At 36.6% G+C, this 20,569-nt stretch overlaps 1 protein-coding gene across 6 annotated transcripts; it reads right to left on the bottom strand.

Annotated features, from left to right (window-relative positions):
* Positions 1 to 57: 57 nt before the first annotated feature.
* On the bottom strand, positions 58 to 19,925 carry LOC107830557 (E3 SUMO-protein ligase SIZ1). Of its 6 annotated transcripts, XR_001658172.2 has the most exons (18): positions 19,627 to 19,924; positions 19,351 to 19,444; positions 15,682 to 15,762; positions 15,099 to 15,153; positions 10,948 to 11,020; positions 10,542 to 10,698; positions 9,515 to 9,651; positions 8,550 to 8,618; positions 5,147 to 5,234; positions 4,996 to 5,071; positions 4,536 to 4,609; positions 4,206 to 4,313; positions 3,573 to 3,734; positions 2,988 to 3,092; positions 2,798 to 2,878; positions 1,434 to 2,640; positions 687 to 1,048; positions 58 to 313 (listed from the first exon to the last, which is right to left on the bottom strand). XR_001658172.2 is itself a non-coding variant. In XM_016658159.2 (17 exons), the coding sequence occupies exons 2-17, from the start codon at positions 19,372 to 19,374 to the stop codon at positions 882 to 884; spliced, it is 2,652 nt and encodes an 883-aa protein (XP_016513645.2). In that variant the 5' UTR covers positions 19,375 to 19,444; positions 19,627 to 19,925; the 3' UTR covers positions 368 to 881. The 6 variants fall into 6 exon arrangements, 5 of the variants coding, with proteins under 5 accessions (XP_016513645.2, XP_016513644.2, XP_075090181.1 ...); XM_016658159.2 differs by lacking the exon at positions 58 to 313 and having other exon boundaries at positions 368 to 1,048; positions 15,111 to 15,153; positions 19,627 to 19,925; XM_016658158.2 differs by lacking the exon at positions 58 to 313 and having other exon boundaries at positions 368 to 1,048.
* Between the last annotated feature and the right edge of the window lie 644 nt (positions 19,926 to 20,569).

Below are 20,569 nucleotides of genomic sequence, written 5' to 3'. Positions count from 1 at the left end.
AATTCAAGTATCGTTGAATGTGACTTATGGTTTGGCTTTATAAATTGGGATAGAATCTTGGCAAATATCCTTAAATAATATTTAAGCTTGATAATAACAAGAATAACTACAGTGAGGTATTCAAGTGATCAACAGATACATAAATAGGACTAATCTATCCTTGAAAATAAATAGTACAGAAGATGTACACTAAATAAGTTTATGTGTGGGTAGGAAGAACACAGAGCTTGTTAAGAGGGGGGCTGTTTTACGTTCCAAAATTGCAAGGAGATCAAACCTCCTGTCCACTTGGTACACCTATGGCACAACCTGGCTGCCAAAAACTCCAACACCCAGAATAATAATAAAACTCAACAGGAGTAACACATTTCAAAAAATATTACTAGTCTATAAAATTAGTCCAACTATGTAACAAGATTTACAGGCTATTGACCCCTTGTATGAGGAGCAAGAGGAGGTTCTCAATGAATAAAAAGGGCTCCTCTCTATTGCTACTGTACATCCAGTGGTAATTTACCAACTGGTGATACCAAAACTTCTTAAAATTAGCTAAGCTATCCAAATGTACAATTCGTTGGTGAGTAACCTTTCAAGGTATCACCTACAAAATGGAATAGAAAAAATACGACCGGGCTCTGGTCAGAATCCAGATCACAGAATACAAATTTGGAGAGTTAAGCACTCACCAATCACGGAAAATCTTAAATTCCAGCATAGGAGTTAGAAGAGTACTGATGGCAGATGCATGCTCATCTCTAAGTCAAAAAGATGGATTCACCGAATCATTGCAGAGAGGATCTTACAAACAAAATATCATGTGGTAGAGTCCACATGTTCTGCAGTAGAAGCAACCATTATTCCACCAATGTGGAATCTGCACCTTATTCAGTGTCGGAATCAATGCTTAGATACAATCTGGGTCTTACAGAACGACGTTGGCGAGGGAAATTAAAAGGACCATCTGATCTTTCTCTGCTGCTTGGACCATTTGATCTTTCTTTACTGCTCTTCATTGATACTCCGTCATTCATACCAAGAAGCAATGAAGCTGTGCATATAGAGTAGCATCAGTAAACAGGTTCAGATAACTTTAAATAGATGAACAAAGAAAGAAGAATACTTCTGACAGCATCTCTTATCTCACACGTAAACATCTACCATGCACATTGGAATTACTTCAAAAAGTAATATAGCATGAGAATTCCATAAAACTACTTTAGGCGTGTGTATGTGCCTCATATGATTTCTCAACACATATATGCGTCCAAACATGAGTAATCACAGTAACTGATAATTATGGTCAATACCATAGTCATGCTTGTTGCAATTATAAGCACTAGCTCACAATGTAAAGGCACAAATAAATGTGAATGTTGACATTGCTCAACTTTCTCTTTCTATCTCCAACAAAATATCCATAAACAGGGAAATACCAGTGTCAGCCACTGAGTCCAAGGAAGAGTTTTTGGTTTGCGACGGCTGCCCAGAGCTCAACTCATTCGCAACTGCAGAATCACCACCAGCGCCAAGACTAAGTGAAATCCAATCCTCAGTATGAATGCCATTTCTCACACCTGGCCGATGCCTCGTATCAGCCTCAACTGATGCATCCGATGGTCTAGTAGGAAGAAATATCTGAAGTGAAGGATCATTACCACCAAATGATAGGGGATTATTAACTAAACCATCATTGATTTCAGCATTCAGACGGTCAACAGAAGATTCAGGAAGAAGAGAACAAGATCCAACGCCAGCATCTGCAGCTAATGAGTAGCCGTTGATAGAGCTTGGACAGTTAATAGAACCATGCTGCATATCTACTAAAGAACCTGAGACATCAGTATCTGAACCAAATAACTGAAAGCTCGGGACCCCCTGGTTAACAGTAGGCAAAGGCCACATATCCATCCCAAATTCATCATCGTTTGCATTGAACAGCCCCAGGCATGAATTCCCATCATTAACAACTGCATGGTTGTCATGGCAAGAATCTGAAATTCCTTTAGGTCGACCAGGAAAAGAGACTATAGGCGCATCAGCATGATTGTTACTATGAATAGATGTAGAAGAGATAAGTGGCTCGTTTTCTCCGTCAGAATCGCTTAGGACAATAACTTCAGCATCTCCTGAGGGTGCTGGGGGATTACGGCCATTAAAACCATATCTCGGGCCAAAATTTGGGGATATGGTTTCAAGCTCAAACCCATTGTTAGAATTGTCAAAGTTAACATCCCCATCCTGATTAACACTGAGATCTTCACCTTCCTTGCCGCTACCAGTGGCACTGCTGCTCATGGCAATGATATCCTGAATCTGATTTTCAAAATTCTCTCTTACACTATTTTCATATGGCAATGTCTGCATATCTTCAGGTTTGCTAATTTCCCACAAACCATTTCTGTTCTTCTTCAACCCAACTTTTAGTCCACTGTGGCTTTCAGAGCCTCCTTCCTGTTTAACATGCTTAAGAATTCCAGGCTTGGTTTTTGGCTCTATATCCTGAGATTCAATGAGATTCCCATCAGGTAAGTGCCACCGCCCTAGATCCCCAAGATTCCTTCGGTCGCCTTCTGCCTTTGCACGCCAAGAACCATCAGGTTTTACTTCAATCTCAGTCACTTCTTCTCCGCAAGTTTGCAGCTACACTCGAAAAGCCAAAAATAAAAGAAACACAAATAAGAATTGAGGTTAACAGAGTTAAGATCACAAGCAACACTAGCAATACCTGGGAAGTGAATAATAAATGAGACCAACAAGGTTAAAACAATGTATGATAACAAGAAATAATTACCCATACCTGAGAAGTGATCTGATTAAAATATGGGTCTATAATCACATGCTCCAGGGAGTAGTTCTTGAGACAGATAGGGCATTGCCACTACATCATATGAACAACATTTGTTACTAAATATATCAGCAGATACAAGAGACATATTTTTATCTGAATTAAGCTGATAGAAATTTTGACAAGGGTCCTAGATGCTTGCCTTCCTCGATCTTTGATTCATTTCAACAAAGACTTCAAGATCAAAGCAGCCCATATGCACACAAGGTTTGAATCTTCCAGCGACTTTCATTCTTGAACCACTCATCTGTAAATAGACGCAGACGAGAATGTCAAACAGTGTGATCCATGTTGTGTCAAAAAAGTGGTAAACATGCAAGAAACCATCAAAGAAAATAAATCAATCCAATGAAAGCAAATTATTCAAATTAAAGACATCCTAGCCTCCCTCAAAAAAAGGAACTTGTCACATGATAGCAAGAGGAGGTCGAAGTGGGAGTCGGGGGGAATAAAAGTCTATCCTATAAATAAGAATTCTTTGGGTGTGATGTAACCATAGTAACATTTTAGCAGCTACTTAGGTGAAGATAGTAAAACTCATTTGGAGAATGCTCAATTTAAGTACTAATCAGTTTCTTCTTTTGGCAAAGAGACAGAATGAATACAGAGAAGAAGAGACTAACACCACAGAGAAAGTGGAGAAGCGATCATACAATAGTTAAGTATGATAAAAACACCAAAAAGGGGCAGAAAATAAAAGAGGAATACAACGTCGGCATTTTCTTACAGGGCATCGAAGATTGACTGGAATAAAATCAGCAACCACTTCAAGGTCACTGTCGCTGTCAGCATTTTCAGTGGCAGTCCCACCACCAACACAACGACGAACGCGAGCAAGAGCATCATCAAATACCTCACCATCTGCCTCCTTAGGGATCACATTGAGAACCTAGAAAGAAAACAAAATTTTATTCAGACACCATAACAGGATCATTACAACAGGACCGAGGCACATATGCATGTCTATTGTTAGTCAAGCTAGATCTAAAGCCACCAGAAATTTACGAACCGCAGCTAGATAAAAGTAATAATAGAAGATAGCTTTTACAAAAGATTCTCAACTACAGGTACATATACCCGAACTCCACAACCCCCAGTTGAACTTTTCTCAAGAGTCAAATAGCCATCTGACTAGTCTTTAAGAATCTCAGAGATAACAGCAGTTACTGCTCATTATCGCAGATATGGTGCACAACTCTTAGAAACACTCAAAGCAGCTAATGGGCAATACTATAAAAGAGAAAACAAGATGAGACAAAGTGATACTATACACAATAAATTTTTCCAAAATAATACTACAAGCGTGTCCGAATACTTAAAATGCAAATAAGTTCCATGTGTAATGGGGAAATTTGACTACCTGTTGGAAAGTACGGCGATTTACAAGTCTAACCCCCAAGCAAAAGACACGAGCATCACATCCTGTTAATATAATTTTGTTAATTCCATCTCTAGAGCATGGTGTGATCTGTCAAAACATCAAGACATAAACTTGAGAGAAGCATCCAGGAAACTGAAAGCCTTTCTGTATGTATATCAATAAGAAAACCAAGAAATGGCAAGTTGCAAACATGAAATACAACTACATTAACGTATAGTCATTGAGAGTTTTGCCAGCACATATATGTACAACTATTCTGCCACTCCCAAAATGTAGAAGATAGAAGAGTACGCATAAATGAGTACTCACTATTGGGCCATCATCGCGGCCATTTGCACCCAGCAATTGTGAACCAGGTCTATTTATGCACCGTACTGGAATTCCTGTCGGTTCAAATATAATTAGAGTTACTGCGCTGACAAAAAAACACACTAACAAAATGAAAGCATGTGAATTAGTTTTTTTATCATGTTTGTGGATATTGTAGTTTTTCGAGGAAACAAACAAGAACAAAGACAGAAAATACATTCAACCTGAGAAGGGTACAAAATAAAGTCAAAAACACTGTTCCAAGTTTGCTTGCGCCTGCGAGTTCTACAACTGCATATTCTATATCAAGGCTGACCGGGCCTTTGCATTGAGAAGAAACATATCTAACACATAATATGCTGCCCGACCCAGAACGAATTACTGGAGAAAGATATACTTTCAGCACTTAATTCCATGTGGGTCAGGATTATATAATGAAGCATGACAGAATAGAGCATACCATTGACCTGCAAATCAGCATACTGAGGCCATTGCATCCTAAATTGTACCTTGTCATTGAGAAGCACGCACCAAACCTGAAAATTTTCCAAAATAAACAACATGAATACATATTAACTACTTATAGTCAAGTCATCACTCAACCCAACAACCTGAACATCGTATTCCTGCTTTAGCAATAAGTCTCTGTCTGCTCTAGTAAGCTGAAATGTTTTCTCAATCCTTTGTATAGGGCTCGTGCTGAAAATTTGTAAAATGTAACAAGTGATTCACAAATGGTTTCCACAGTTGCATCACCACAATATGTCAATATAAAAGGCAGTATGTTCACAATAGAACAAGCAATTATAAAAGGCAAATCCAAGTTATAGAATAAAGAGGACAAAGAAGAGCCATAATAGCCATGCCTAGTTATAAAGCACATAATAAATGCTCCTAATGAGTTTATATGTTTAAAATCATTTTTAGAAGAACCCTCGTCGTCCCAAAAGAATGTCATTATTATTAGTTGAGCAGTCGAACAATATATCTTTGACTATGACTGTCAAATATACTTCAGATGTTATAACCATAATAAGTTGTGATTTATTGTATTTTCTGAAGTTCCTTAAAAAAGTTTCTTTTATGAAGGTGTTATATTACTGGCATCAAGAAGATGCAAAAGAGAGTTAGCTCCATTACAAAAAGTTATATATCCAGTGCAGGGAGCTAACCAGAAAACAAAAAACTCGGTTCTCAAGCCATAGTAAGAGAGCTAATGAAATCCAGTGTTATCAAAGGCGCAAAGCGCAAAAAAGCTCTAAGGTTTGTTGGGGCTTTAAGCACAAAGTGCAAATAAAGTGTGGGTTTTAACGAAGAAAGGCGCAAACGGAGAAAAACTACAGATATGTATGTGTAGTCTAAGACTAATATCTATAAGCTTGAATACCAAATATATGGACAAACAAATTAAAGAAATTTACAATAAAGTGAAATATCAATTGTTTAGTGTCGCCTCTTCCAAATTACGCTCATTGGCAAGGAAAAGTATGTCTTAGAGCCTTGATGACAAAATTGCAGCGCCCGCTAAGCGAGGCGGAGCGCTCAACATGTTTTGAGTCTCGCTTCAGGGCTTATTCGCGCCTTTGATAACACTGATGAAATCTAGAAATGGAACAACATCATTTACAGGGGAAAGATTACTCCAACTAAATAGATTTATTAGGCATTTGGCTTTCAGGGAACAGTTAGGGTTTGAAATGCCATCAAAACGTCTGCGATTTCTTTTTGTCCAAATACACCAAAAAATACATGTTGGGATCATCTGCCAGAACCTTTCGAAGTAAGATCTCAATGCAGTTTCTTACAACAATAACAAACAACCCAGTGGAATCCCACAAGTGGGGGCTTGGAAGGTAATGTGTACGCAGACCTTACCCGTACCTTATGAAGGTAGAGAGATTATTTTCAATAGACCTTTCAATGCGGTTTCTTAAATGCACTAAAATCTTACTCTGAAAACTAAGGAATCGAGATCCAAATTCACACCGACAATTAGATGCATTGATCCTCGTATGCCAAACATCCTGCATACTTTTTGTGATAGGAGCAGCATTCAACAAATGGATGTTTTTATGGTCTGGATTACAACTTTAACAAAGTAGACAAATGCACATCAGAAATCAGCGCACCAGACATAGGAGAACAAGCCAAAAAAGTCATATATTCTTTTTTTGTATTATTCCTAAAATTTAAAGGGATAACAAATTAAAAAAACTTCAATTGGTCCTGAGTTTTCAACTGCACACCTAAAGATAACGGGGGTCCTATGACCACTCCTAGACTGTTCCAGAGTTGAATTATTACACCATTTTCTGCTGACATGGGATAATGTATTCTCCATTTAGGCGCGTGAAGAGAAAAATCAAGTTAAAATTTTATTGTTTACAGCATTTTCTTTTTCAAATATATTTTCTGACATATTAAATAACCTTTCCTTGATCACTTCACCCCATTCTAATTAGTGTTAATTATCTATTAACACCAAAGTAAGCATTAATATTCTTAATTTTTAAATTGTTTTATACTTTTCCATTGCCTTTAACGTTTGCTCATTTTATTCTTTTCCTTTTTCACATTCTCAGCCGGAACATCCATTGTCGGCAACACGAAAACCTTTTTTGGGGTAAAAAACAAAGCTTGGGTGTAATATGTTTTCCGGCAACTCCTCTTCTATCTCTTTCCAGCTTCTCTTATTTTTTTCCAAAAGCTCCTCGTGAAACCCCTTAAACTTCAGACCTATAGTGAAGAACCACCGAACCAGAAACCTTGGCTGGAAAAATCTTCTCCAGCAAGCCCTTCGCATTTCTTTTTATTATTCTCCAAAACACCTCACGAAAACCACCTCGAACCAGATCTGAAAATGATTCGGAGGACTTGATTGGATTAGAAATCAGTTGGCGACATAGCTCCAGTACAGAAATGGGGAGAATCCTCCTGTGAATGGCATCAGCGTCCATGTGGATGTATGTTGGTTATGACGGTGAATAAAGGTGGGTCTTTGAAGTGAAATGAGAGGAGGGTTACTGGGGTGCCGTGAAGGTATTATGGTGGATATGGAAGTGATTTAGTCGCTGGGTGCTGTACTGTGTATGGGCTATCAATGGGTGTCTATGTTTAGGAGGAAGAAGGTTGAAGGTTGAAGGTTGAAGATGGTGGCTAGTCGCTAGTGTATTTGCGTAATGCATGAAAAAATGGGTGTTCTTGTGATAGTAAAAATCTGAAAGAAGAAGAGAAAAAGAAAAGTGAAAGTCTATTTCACAACTCAACATAAAATCTGGTTGTCTTGTAGAAAGGGGGGGGAATTATTCTACTTCGAAAAGGTCTCGCGGGATAATAGGACCCCCGCAAAGTTTAGGTGTGTAGTTGGAAAACTAGGGACAAGTTGAGAGGGGTATTTATGTATTATCCCTACTTTAAATGCTCAATATGACTTGGATGTAACTAAATGTGATTCAAATTAAAACCTATTTATACGTGATGCAGATCTTACGTTGTCAAATATTATTCATATTTAACTTGACAAATACTTCAGACTAAGGACATGGGGTAGATTCAAATGCAAACAGAAGATCTGTATCATTTAATGAAAGTATAACTTGTATATGCACAAGATACAAGACTATCATGGCCCAATGCAAAATGCATTAATCACTCAAACACCAACCCATTGCTAAATGAGATAAAGATAAGAACTTGTCCTATTATTTCCTTCTTTGGGCCTCTCTTCTACATCAGACAATAGCAGTGAGAAAATGGAATTGCACCAACCTTTTTTCCTGGAACCGAACCCCATCATATCCTTGTTTTTTAGGGAAAAGAAACAAAAATCTCCTTTCTTAATAACCACCAAAACAGGCATTAAAACTATGTACTCTGGCTTTGTTGACACAGCTCAAGCCTCAAGAAACTAACACCATAAACAATGCATAATTTAAACACAATAAGAAGGAACAGCAGCAGAACTATTTCTGCACAGAATAGCTTCACAAAATTAACAGGGTACAAACAACTCACCCATCTACAGGAACGCTAGTAATAGCCAACTTAGCAGGATATAAAGGGTTTGCCATCGTCACCAAAAACCTGCATATGGATTATTCCATTAGTGAAGGTCAAAGCATTTACGATTATGTAAGAAAGAGGCAACACCTAAGTACCATATGCATAGAAAACAGTTTTATCAAAGGCGCGCTTAAGCCCTGAAGCGAGGCTCAAAACATGTTGAGCGCTTCGCCTCGCTTAGCAGGCGCTTCAGTGTTGTCATCAAGGCTCTAAGACATACTTTTCCTTGCCAATGAGCGTAATCCTGAAGAGGGACACTAAGCAATTGATATTTCATTTTATCATAAATTTTCTTCAATTTCTTTGTCCATATATTTTGTATTCATGCTTATAGCTTTTAGTGTTGGACTACACATACATATTTGTTATTTTTCACCACTTGCGCCTTTTTTCATTAAAGCCCATACTTTATTTGTGCTTTGCGCTTAAAGCCCTAACAGACGTTAGAGCTTTTTTGCGCTTTTCGCCTTTAATAGCACTGATAGAAAACGAAGCGTCAACTCTGAAGAGTCGTATAAAACCCCAGCCTCGCCTTTAAGATTTTACTCCCATACAGTGGAGATCCCTGATTAGTACCCACTTATCGACATATAGTAACAGTGATGAATTAACAAAACCAAATAAAAGGTCCAGAGTCAAGAGAAAGCCTAAATATGCATTTCCTATGCTTAAAGATGTCAGATTTACAACAAAGATAAAAAAAATCAAACGGTAATAACTTGTTCTATCAAATAGAACAATTCGCCATCTGTTTAAAGCTAAATTCCCGAAAAAGGAAGAAAATATAACTGAATATACATGACTCAATGGACTATGGCCTTTAACAGAGAAGAAACAAAATGAACTTGCACCATAAAATCCTGTAATTAAGAAAATCAGACAAAGCGAAGTAAACAGAAAAAAAAGTGACCACTTACGGGTCCGCACGACTCAATCGGCACAATTCACAGTAAAAAGTTTCAGGAGGAATTGGCGGAACACCCCCCTCCATGGGCTTTTCTGGAACAACGACACAACTCACATGTTGCCATGTGCGGCATCTTCTGTCTTCACACTGCATGCAAACTTCTGTTATACACCAAATGCAGTGTATTGAATAAAAAGAACCAAAAGCTTTAAATACAAGGGCTGACAGCCTGACACAATATATTGATCTAAGTTGCTCTGCCACGGCAGCTTAGGCTCCGCATCCGTGTCGACACGACATTAGTATGGATGTGGGTATGGGATCTGCACCGGATCTGGTCAAACAACTTTTGACCACGATGGACGGAAAAAACCGAGACGAGATACAATTTGATTCCCGAAATCAGAAGCAAAACCAGGATAAATTTGAAGAAAATGGCATACATTATCTAGGAAATCAATCTTTTACTTATCTACAACTTGAAAATAAAAGAGAAATCCATACTTTACGAGCTATACGTAAGTATTCCATAAAATTTCTCAAAATTTAGACTGAATTATTTTTAGCCGGATCCCTACGCCCATATCCGTACTAGGATCCGTATCCCCGAATCGCACCCGTATCGGACACCCGCACCCGTGTCCTAGCAGCTTAGATATTGATACATCATCCCATACAAGGAACACATATACCCCCAGTGCAACAGAAATAGAATGAAAATATAATTTCTGCTCAAATCATGCGGCGATGAAGAAGATGAAGGTATCCCCGTACTAATAAGGTGATACTCAGAGATTAAGACAAAGGTCAAAAATGAAAACATCTCAATTTTGGTAGAGGCCTAAACCAGAGGAGAAAACCCTTGTACAAATTGAAGATACTTGACATACAAAAGCAACTAGAAATTTTCTTTGGAAGAAAATCTGAACATGAGAGGACCTTTCCTCAATCAAGGCAATCCACAGTATATATTTCTGCATGTACAAGTTTATTTCCATAAATAAGGCTGATGAAGAGAATCAGCACAGAAGTAAAACCTGAATCATTGTTTCAGTTTGTAATGAGCTTCCACAGGGACATCGAATCTTCATCTGATATGTGTCTTCAATTTCCTCTTTTAACTTTACATTACTGCTGTCTGAGACAACTTGTGACTTAGATGCTAGATCAGTTGCCCCAGACACTTGCATTTTTCTGGAAGAAGCAACAAACATCAGTATCACAAAAAGAAAGGATCGCTGAGTAATGTCTACAAAGCAAAAAATCTCACTTCTGCTTTATCTAAGTTAGCGAAGGCAAAATGATTAAATAGAATCATGTCCCACTGATGCACATGAAAGTTTGAACGAAGAAGTAAATATAAGCTTATTTTTCCGTAATGCTCTGCGATGACTCTTTTCTACTGTTACTTAACAGTAGATCAAGATCAGGACTGCTTTATACCTGTAAATTCCATCAACAAGTTTTGCAACCTCTTCCTTTCCAACACTATTTTTCTTTGCCCACATTACTGAAACTGTTCAAAATCACATAAATATGTTAGCATTAGCGGTCCAACACTATTTTTCTTTGCCCACATTACTGAAACTATTCAAAATCACATAAATATGTTAGCATTAGCTGTTCAACATGTTACAACTAGAAATATGATTTGCTACACAGGCATAAAAGTCAACATATCCACAATAGGAGCAGGATATTAAAAGTACAGCAAGTATTTCACATAGAAATTACATGGAAATAGGAGGAACCCTCAACTTTAATTGTGCACCCAAAGGGCAACCGAGGCAAGCAAGAAGCAACAAAATTAGCATTAGTTGTTCAATAGGCTACTACACTTAGAAATATGCTTTGCTTTAGAAGCATGAAAGCAAACACAGCCCATATCAAAAGCAGGATATTCGAGTGTAGTAAGTGATGTTTAACATAAAAATTAAAGAAAAGGAGGAACTCTCAACCCGAATTGCGTGCCCAGGCCAAGCAAAAAGCAAGATAATCACAATCAATTTAGTATCTCAGTCTTTTCTTTTTCACGAGGGAAACCAAAACTCACCGGAGGATTTGTATCCATTGGACAAAGTTATTTACTTGTCCCTTCTTCCCCATATGGATATATAATAGGTTTTCATTGAATGCCTCCCAAGGCATATACTTGGATTTAATCGATGCTTTCTGAACCTCTATAACCTTTTCTCTTCACATTTATTGAAGTCATAAAAATTTAACTAACAAGATATTTGTGTTCACTGATGTTGTTGGAGTTTTTATAATTCCAACGCTTTTCTCAAGATGCGAGTTATTCATTTATTAAATGTAACCCAAAAAACACACAAAAATAGTGCTGGTTATATACAGAAAATATTACAAGCAAAAAAAAAAAAGCTATTTGTTACTAGTGTACGGAACTAGCAAATCCATCTAAGTGTGCATCTTACTGAAAATCTTATGTGAAAGAATAATATAGCACAAAACTTTCATCATTGGCAAAAAGTAAAAATTTCACATGCCAGTCAACCAAATCCTATTAGTATCAAATAAGTATACATTGCATAGATTGTGTTTTGCTCCTTAGTTATTCAGTAAGTTTTTTGTATATGAGCAGCCACACTTTTGTTGTATATTTTTTGCTATGCATCTTCTTGATGCCATTTAATGAAATTATCTTAATTCATCAAAAAAAAGTATACTTATGTTATGTATATGTATATATAACTTCTACAGTAATATATTTTGAAAAAATAAACACATTAATATATTCATCTATACATATTAACGTAAATACTTCTTTCTATATTTTTCAAAATCTTATTCTTAAAAATTAATAAAAATTAGCAAATTGTAAGATTTATGCTCTGGGCCTCGAGACTTATGCCTTGTCCCGTGACAAGAAAACGCCTCACCATATGCCTCCATCTTGCAAAACACCGGCAAAATCAATAAAACAGGTAGAGACAATATACAATCGAAAGTATAGAGAAAACTACGTGACAATGAGTTAGCCAGAGTTTTGCTCGACATCATGTGAGAATCTGAGTATCCAATCCAAAATAGTAAAGCAATGAATGGAGTAGTTCAAGACCTTTATAAACCCTATACTTGATGTAGAAGACATTATTGATCTCTAACAAGTAACAATATAATTACTTCGATTGCACCAAAAAGCTAATAGTGGTAAATATTTCTTCTCAAGGCTATGTTCAGCTTTAGCTTTGCCTTCAAACCACCTTTATTTTCTTTCCTTCAACAGCACCCACAAAATACATAAACTACGAGGCAATGCAAAACATGATGATTTTGCCTCTTCAGCTTCCATTTTACACATATAACATCTTTCCAGATGTACATCCCTCTCTTTTACCAAATAAGATGAGTGAAATTTGCTTCATCAGATACCATCCAGCAGAAACAAGCAACCTTTGAAGGGTTTTACTCCTCCAAATCAACTTCTAAGGTCAGAGTGCGGGAGGATTTGAAGATTGAAGAGTATGTACAGCCCGTCCAGTGAGTCAGGTTTTTGCAGAGTAAGACCTTCCTTTATGCAGAGTAAGACCTTCTACAGCATCCTCTTAGCAAATGCATCAGTCTTTCCACTACATTCTTTACAATTTCCTTGAAGATAATCCTCGATCTCCCATCCCTCTTGTTATGAACTGTCCAATAATAGCCACAGTGTTCAGTTCAAAACTAAACAAAATTGATATTAGAGCGGTATGTCATAACCATGCATCACGCCAGAAATATAAAGCCATCACCCATTTTGAAATTTGTTCAACCATCAGCCGCTTCAGCATATGTTCTTCCACACAATTCCCAATATTTCCTTATTTGCTAAACACCATGAGATATGGTTACTACATTTGTTCACTATGAATCTTTGATACCATATTTAGTTTGGACTTTTTCCTACAGTACATTTGCTTCTTAGCTACTCTCCAGGTCACTTGAAGAATAGGTTTTATCTTGAAATTTCATCTTTCTAATTCCCAATCCAACCTCCTTACTTTTTCTCACTGCTTTCAACCTTGCCAAATGGAAGTCTTCTTCTCCTTGTTTCCATTCCATAAGAAATCCATCCAACTCATGTCCAACTTCCTCTCAACATTAGCAGAAGTAGGAACAGCGACACTGTGTAGGTTGCAAGGAAATAAAAGCACTGTTTGTGAGCACCAGCCTTCCACCAAGAGAAGATCATATACAACTGCCTCAAAAGCATAAGAAAGAGGGTGATTAGGCCTTTGGAGGAGGGACAGCTCAGACATAATCTAAGCTGGTCGGTCTCGGGTGCGGGTATCCGATACGGGCACGGATCCGAGTCGAATTCGGCAAAATTTAAATTTTAAGATTCCGGGTTGCGGATCCAGGTATAGATACGGATGCGGGGATTCGGCTAAGAAAATTCAAAAATTATAAAAAACAAATAGAGCTATAAAGAGAAAAAGAAAGTCATTCAAGGCCTTCCACCAACTCTCCATCTATATCGTTGCTACTGTCTACCACCAGTCCGAACTCAAAACACGACCCCTAGAATTCTTGGTGTTTATGAATTCTGAAACACAAAGCAGTAAATTTGGGACAAAAGTACTATAATATTGAAGGTATGCCATTTCCCATCCCTAAAACCTGTTTTATTTTTAATTTTGAGAAATCAAAATCTCAATTTTTCCCCCAAATTTGTTGATGGACACAGGTCAAAGTATCCGAAGTTAGTTGACCGAATCTGGGACGTATCCCGCACCCGTCCTGTGTTGAGGCGGGTGCGGCACCAAAAAACGAAGAGTACGCGCAAAGTAGGACAGTCACACGGATGAACTACAAAGACAATGTTTGACAAGGTCACCCAAAAAATGACTGCTAAGAAAGAGGAAGATTTGGCCTTTGGATGGGGGGAGTTCCAAACTAAGTTGTTTGGACACGGGTGCGGGTATCCGACACGGGTGTGGGTCTAGAGGTCGGATCATTCGAGATGTAAATTCTAAGATTCGGGGATACGGATCCTAGTACTGATACAGGTGCGGGGATCCGGCTAAAAATAATTCAAAAAAATAAAAATATAAAAATATCTCTAAATTATAAGAAATTTTGTGGAATACTTGCATATAGCTTGTAAAGTGTGGATTTCTTTTTTATTCTCAAGTTGTAGATAAGTAAATGATTGATTTCCTAGATAAGGTAAGCTATTTCTTCAAATTTACCTAGTTTTGGTTCTGATTTAGAGAATCAAATTATATCTCGTCTCGAACGTTTCCGTCCGTCGTGTTCAAAGTACCCAAAATTGTTTGACCAGATCCGGTACAGATCCCATACCCACACCCATACTAATGTCGTGTCGACATGGGTACGGCACCTAAACTGCCGTGTCGGAGCAACTTAGGTTCCAGACATACTAAAGTGAATTTATTGATGCCGCACAGATGAACTACAAAGACAAAGTTTGACAAGGTCGCCCAAAAAACGAGTGCATATCACTAGTAGGATTAGTAAGAAGAAAAGAAAAGAGTAAAGAATCAACATAGATAGTAAAATACACAACAACATCAATAACTACAAACAGAAAAGGTCTAAAAATTCCCCTGAAATTTCTCCAAGCAAGCTACCTGGCTGCTCACCTTGTTCATCTGAAAGAATAGCTAATATGCGATCAACAAGGTCCTACATCAAGCCAAATACGACTGTCAGTTACCTACTAGTGATGCTCAATCATAAATAATTCCTAACTCAAACTTGAGCTACACTGCTATGATGAAAACGATTTTTTTATAAAGAAAGGAAAACGCAGAATCATTAGAGCAAAATAGCCAAAAAGGTTAAAGCATCACTCTCAATTCTATTTAAACTGATTACAAGATTCCACAAGTTAGTCCTATTCAAAAGGAATAGAAGACAACACCAAAGTCTTATTACACATTCTTGGCAACAACTGATAAGAAGGACCTGCTGAATTCAAAGTGTGGTAGAAGCCCTAAAATGATCATGATATAAATAAATTAGAAGGAAAGGCTAAAAAACTGTTCCAGACTCATACAGAACAATATGTCATAAGTACAAGTGCCCAATACGGAAGTAATACTATTTAAGATACAGGATACGGTTTGGAATGTCAGGAAATATGAGAATGAAATAAAAAAAGAAGCAAGGTTCAGCGCATGAAACCTCAAAGAAGCAACAAAATGTTCAAACCTGCTTCTTTCCTTGCTTTGAGAGACCAAGTTGAGTAAGAACATCTTTGAGCTCCTTTACCCGAAAATGTGCCAATTTATCCTATAAGAGACAATTAATTGTCACTTTAAAAAAGAGTGATAGGCGCATCCAATTGCCTAATACCTAATTGTGCCAAAGAAGGGCATTACATGAAATAATTAACAGAACAAAATCCTACTTGATGCACAGTATTTTTTTGTTTATAACTATAACATCCCTTGATGACACAGTATTATGATTACACTACAATGAGGAGAATGTCTTGCTTGAGAAGGTGCAATCAACTATCCCAAGCCTCCATAGTTCTCACTCCTCGTAGACGGAAACAGGTTGCACCAATCAGTGCTGTAAAGGCTCGCTTGAGGCGTACTTAAGCCCTGAAACTGAATTGAAGCCAAATTGTGTGCTTCGCTTGCTTAGGTAGCGCTTCAGTGTAGGTGCTAAGGTGCCCAGACATACGTCTTATCACCTATGGGCCCCGTCATTAAGAGTGCAATAGCGGACACAAAATATAGTTGGTAAATTGATATATTAATAGTTTTAAAAAAATTATGAATAAGCTTTTATTGATTAGGAAAAAGTAATTATAATTTTGTTGAAAATAAACTAGCTACAAAAACCGTAAAACAGTATCTATTCATCTAAATCAGAAATTTGAAATGGCTCTTAAACTTGATCGACATGACTTCATCAATTCGGAAAATTATAGTTATTTCAATTTTTTGTCCAAATAATTATTGATTGTCTTTGTAGTTATTTTTCCCTAGCATTACATACAAATGTTTTCCTTTTTCTTCATTAGCACCTTTATCTGTTTGCTCTCTAGGTGTATGATGTGACTGGGTGATGGCTTGGAAAAAAAAACCTTTATCTGTTATCCGTCTCAGTCGAACCAAACTCTTGAACCCGTCCAAAAGTGCACGCCTTAATTCTGCATTGCACTTAAAGCCCAACAGATTTTTTCACCTTTTGAGTACTTTGGCACCAATATACTTCCAGAACAGACCCATAACTAATATGATTGGGTTTTGCAGCCAGGTCATAGGACATTAATCTTTATCATACGAACTAACAAATACAAGAACCTCAGGAAACTGTGCGGCGTAAGCAACTTTACCGAGTACAACATCACGGGATGGGCTTGGCACTGAGCTCACATTTGCTTGCATCTGCTTGTACTATTTTTTTTTTCCTCCTTGCGTCAAGAGTTTGACAGGAGGTGATTTATTAGACACGAAGAATTAGACCCCAAGTGTAGTTTACTAAAATGCTTAACAATTTCATTGCTCCAGAAAAAAACAAGCTACTACAACATACAGAAATAAACTAGTGATGCACAACTCAGAATTAACAGTCATTACCACAGAGCCTTGAAAATAAGACAACATGACTATTGATAAGTCGAATTGTACCTACGAATTTGATATGTTTTGGATGGGCTTTAGTTTACTTTTATTTACTCCCTCTGTTTCAATCTATGACACATTTTCCCTACTAGTCCGTTCCAAACAAATGACACATTTCTATATTTGAAAATAATTTAATTTTAAACTTTCCCTTTTACCTATTACCTTTAATGATAAGCTTTTATAGCCACACAAATGGTATGACCCCACAAAGTTTTTGCCTTTTATGCTTTAATGACCACAAATTTCAAAAAGCCTTCTTTTTTCTTAAATTCCGTGTCGAGACAAAATATATCAACTAAATTGAAACTGACTTGAATGCTTAATACACTAACTTTTGGTAATTTTTCTATAGGTATTTAAAGGTGCGTAACCAGAATAATCTAAGTCAAAACGGGAAGAAAAAGATTCAGAAAGTCAATTTGAAGTTGGATCCACGCAAGGTTCAACCCTACAACAACAACATCATGAATATACTCAGTGTAATCTCACAAAGAGGGGTCCAGGGAGGGTACTATGTACGTTGACCTTACCCCTACCTTTTGTGGAGGTAAAGTGGTTGTTTCCAATAGACCCCCGGCTCAAGTAAAGCACAAGCACCAAAATAACGCAAAGAAATATTGTAACGTAGAAGCCATAAAAGAAGCAATAGCACCAGCAAAGTAATAGGATGATCGAAGCGGGAAAAACATTGTGTAGTAATAGAAATCCAAGAATATGAAAATACGAGAACACATACTAGTACTACGAGTATGGAAAGGAAAACGCTTGACTACCTACTACCCTCCTACTCTAATATTCGACCTTCACACCCTCTTATCAAGGGTCGGCCCTGCAGCGTAAAAATGCTGCACATATAGGGTGGAGCTACTTGCAGATTTGTGTTGCAACCAACAAATACAGCACAAATCTGTGTTGTAACGTGAAAGCGCAACGGGGAGAAATCTGAACATGAAATCTATGTTGCAACGCAAAAGTGCAGTGCCAATGGACCGATCTAGAATTTGTACTTTAAGGATATTTTGGTATTTTTGACATTCCCCCAACCTTATAAATACATGTAATCGTCCCACAAGTTACGGATCTTAGTTTTGGAGAGAATGTTGAAGTTTTGAGCCAGGGAACTTGGGAGATAGATCCCATTCTCCTAATTGGATTGTAACGTTTTCTAACTCTTCTTTCCTATGATTTATAATAACTCCTTATGGAGTAATTTTTCTTGATGGGAACTTGATGATGTAATAGTTTTGACTTTAGTTTCTTGAATTAATATGTATAGTGTATGTTTGACGGCGAATCTTTCGAGATCGAATCTTAATTTACTAAAAAGAGGAATTAAGCAGGAATCGTGTGCCTAAATTGTTGTGGTTTTTCGATAAACCCATTTATCCGAATGAAGAATTGGTTGTAGGAGTGTGTCATTGAAGTTCGAGAAAAGCTCCATTGTTATCTAAAATCCATCGTTTACAAACATGCATATAACTGGACTCTTAATGCCTTTATTAGAATCTTTAAGTTATAGATATTCGAGAGAAAAAATAAAATAATTGGTGATACAAATAGACAATTATATTCGTGAAACGTAATCAATATTAATGTTCAAGAATTATCAATCAAGGAGTAAAATCTAAACTAATCATCGTAAGTCGAGTTCCCCACTTTATTCTATTGGTAAATCTCTTTATTAGTTCAAAGCATTGGATCACTTAAAAATTGTTTTCGGCCACCAAGAATACATTGATTGACAACTATTTCAGTCATTGTGGGATCGATACATAAACTATACTACATTTGGTTAGCACAAGCTTATTTTTAATATTGGTGTTTTGCACTCGTCAACTATCACAAGTGTGACCCAAACTGCGCCATAGTCCCAATGTTAATGAATCCTTAAGCCTATCTCGTACCAATATTAAATAATTCACATGTTTAAGAAAAACTACAAATTCTCTAAATCTCGCACTTATCCTATGTGTATAACTATTATGATTAATATAAGTGCCAATTGTAAAACGAAGCAACAAATTCAATGACATACGACAAAAGAAATGCGCGAAAATATAAATTACTGTAATTACCTGGCGGAAAGTTAGAAACTAGAAATTCTCTAAATGTCACGCTTATCCAAGTATAACTTTTTTGTATTGTTACTTATCCAAGTATAACTAGTACGAGTAAAATAAGTGCCAACTGTAATAGAAAGAAAAACTTTAATTACATTCTATAAAAACTAAGTAATTACCTTGCAGCTAGTTAGCAAATCCATTTTTACACGCCTCCAGATGTTAATCACAACGCAAATGATACTCCGATGTTGAAAATACTGAATGTGTGACCTAATAATAAAATCACCCAGAAAAACATCAATCCAGTTTCCAATTATTACCAGAAAAATCAAATTTCTAAGAATTTACTTTCAACAAAATTCTTTGCTAAAAATCAAACGCAAAAAATGGCAATTCAGATAATAAAGCTTATAAATTGAAATATTGATCAAGAAAACTGGTGAAAAAATTACCGCGGTGAAGAGATTAAAGGATGATAATTGATTTCTATTAGGGTTTTTCAGCAAATAGCTGCTTCACGATGATTAAGCTACTTTTTTCTTCAATTTCAGAATTCAGAATTCAGAATTGTTTTTGGATATTAATTACGAAGCTGTAATCGGATTACTACCAAAAATTACGGACGTATAGTTGATTATCAAATCCGGTTTGTTCCATGCAAACAAATCCGGGTTTGGTTCCTCTAATCTCACGTATACCTGGCTGTATCATGCTCTTAATTTTCTTCTTTCTTTTTTTTCTTTTGTGGCTTGGGTTGTCACGTTTATTTTTTCAGAAATAAATAGACTAAATTGACCGTACTTAATTGATTATTAATTTTTTTTAATAAAATCGTAGGTTTTTTTCTGTTAAATTAATAAATAATAGGGAAAGTTTTTAGTTTTATCAAAATAAACTAGAAATTTTTCGAACTGTGCCGATAAATTTATAAGTAAAAATATTTCATATAATAAGTAAAAGAATATTAAAAAAAAATCCTAAGGCCTTGGAATTATGAAAATAGTTATAAGCCAACAAGTAATTAACATCGTAAGTCCTAACTCCCAAACCTATTTCATTACTCATATCGAAATTAAATTAGTTCCGACATTTTGAGTAGCAAGCCAGAAGGTATTCCAATGATCTTGAATAGCAAGGCACAAGACATTCCAATGATATTTAGTAGCAAGCAACAAGGATGGATATCTTTTCCAACATAATTTAGATTTCACGTGTTGAATACTTAATTTTCTAATAGACTCAAGTGTTTAGTCTCAACCTAATTGAAGTAATATTTTTTCACTTGTGTGTTTTATATTTCTCTTTTTTTTACTTAAGTTATTTTGTGCTGCTATAGAATTGTGCGATAGATCTTATTTTGGCCATCTTTCATGTTCCTTGATTTATCCTCTTAAA

Source organism: Nicotiana tabacum, chromosome 17 (assembly GCF_000715075.1).
Source record: "Nicotiana tabacum cultivar K326 chromosome 17, ASM71507v2, whole genome shotgun sequence".
NCBI lineage: Eukaryota > Viridiplantae > Streptophyta > Magnoliopsida > Solanales > Solanaceae > Nicotiana > Nicotiana tabacum.
The sequence above is the reverse complement of the archived record's forward strand: the minus strand, read 5'-3'. Positions and strand labels throughout refer to the sequence as shown.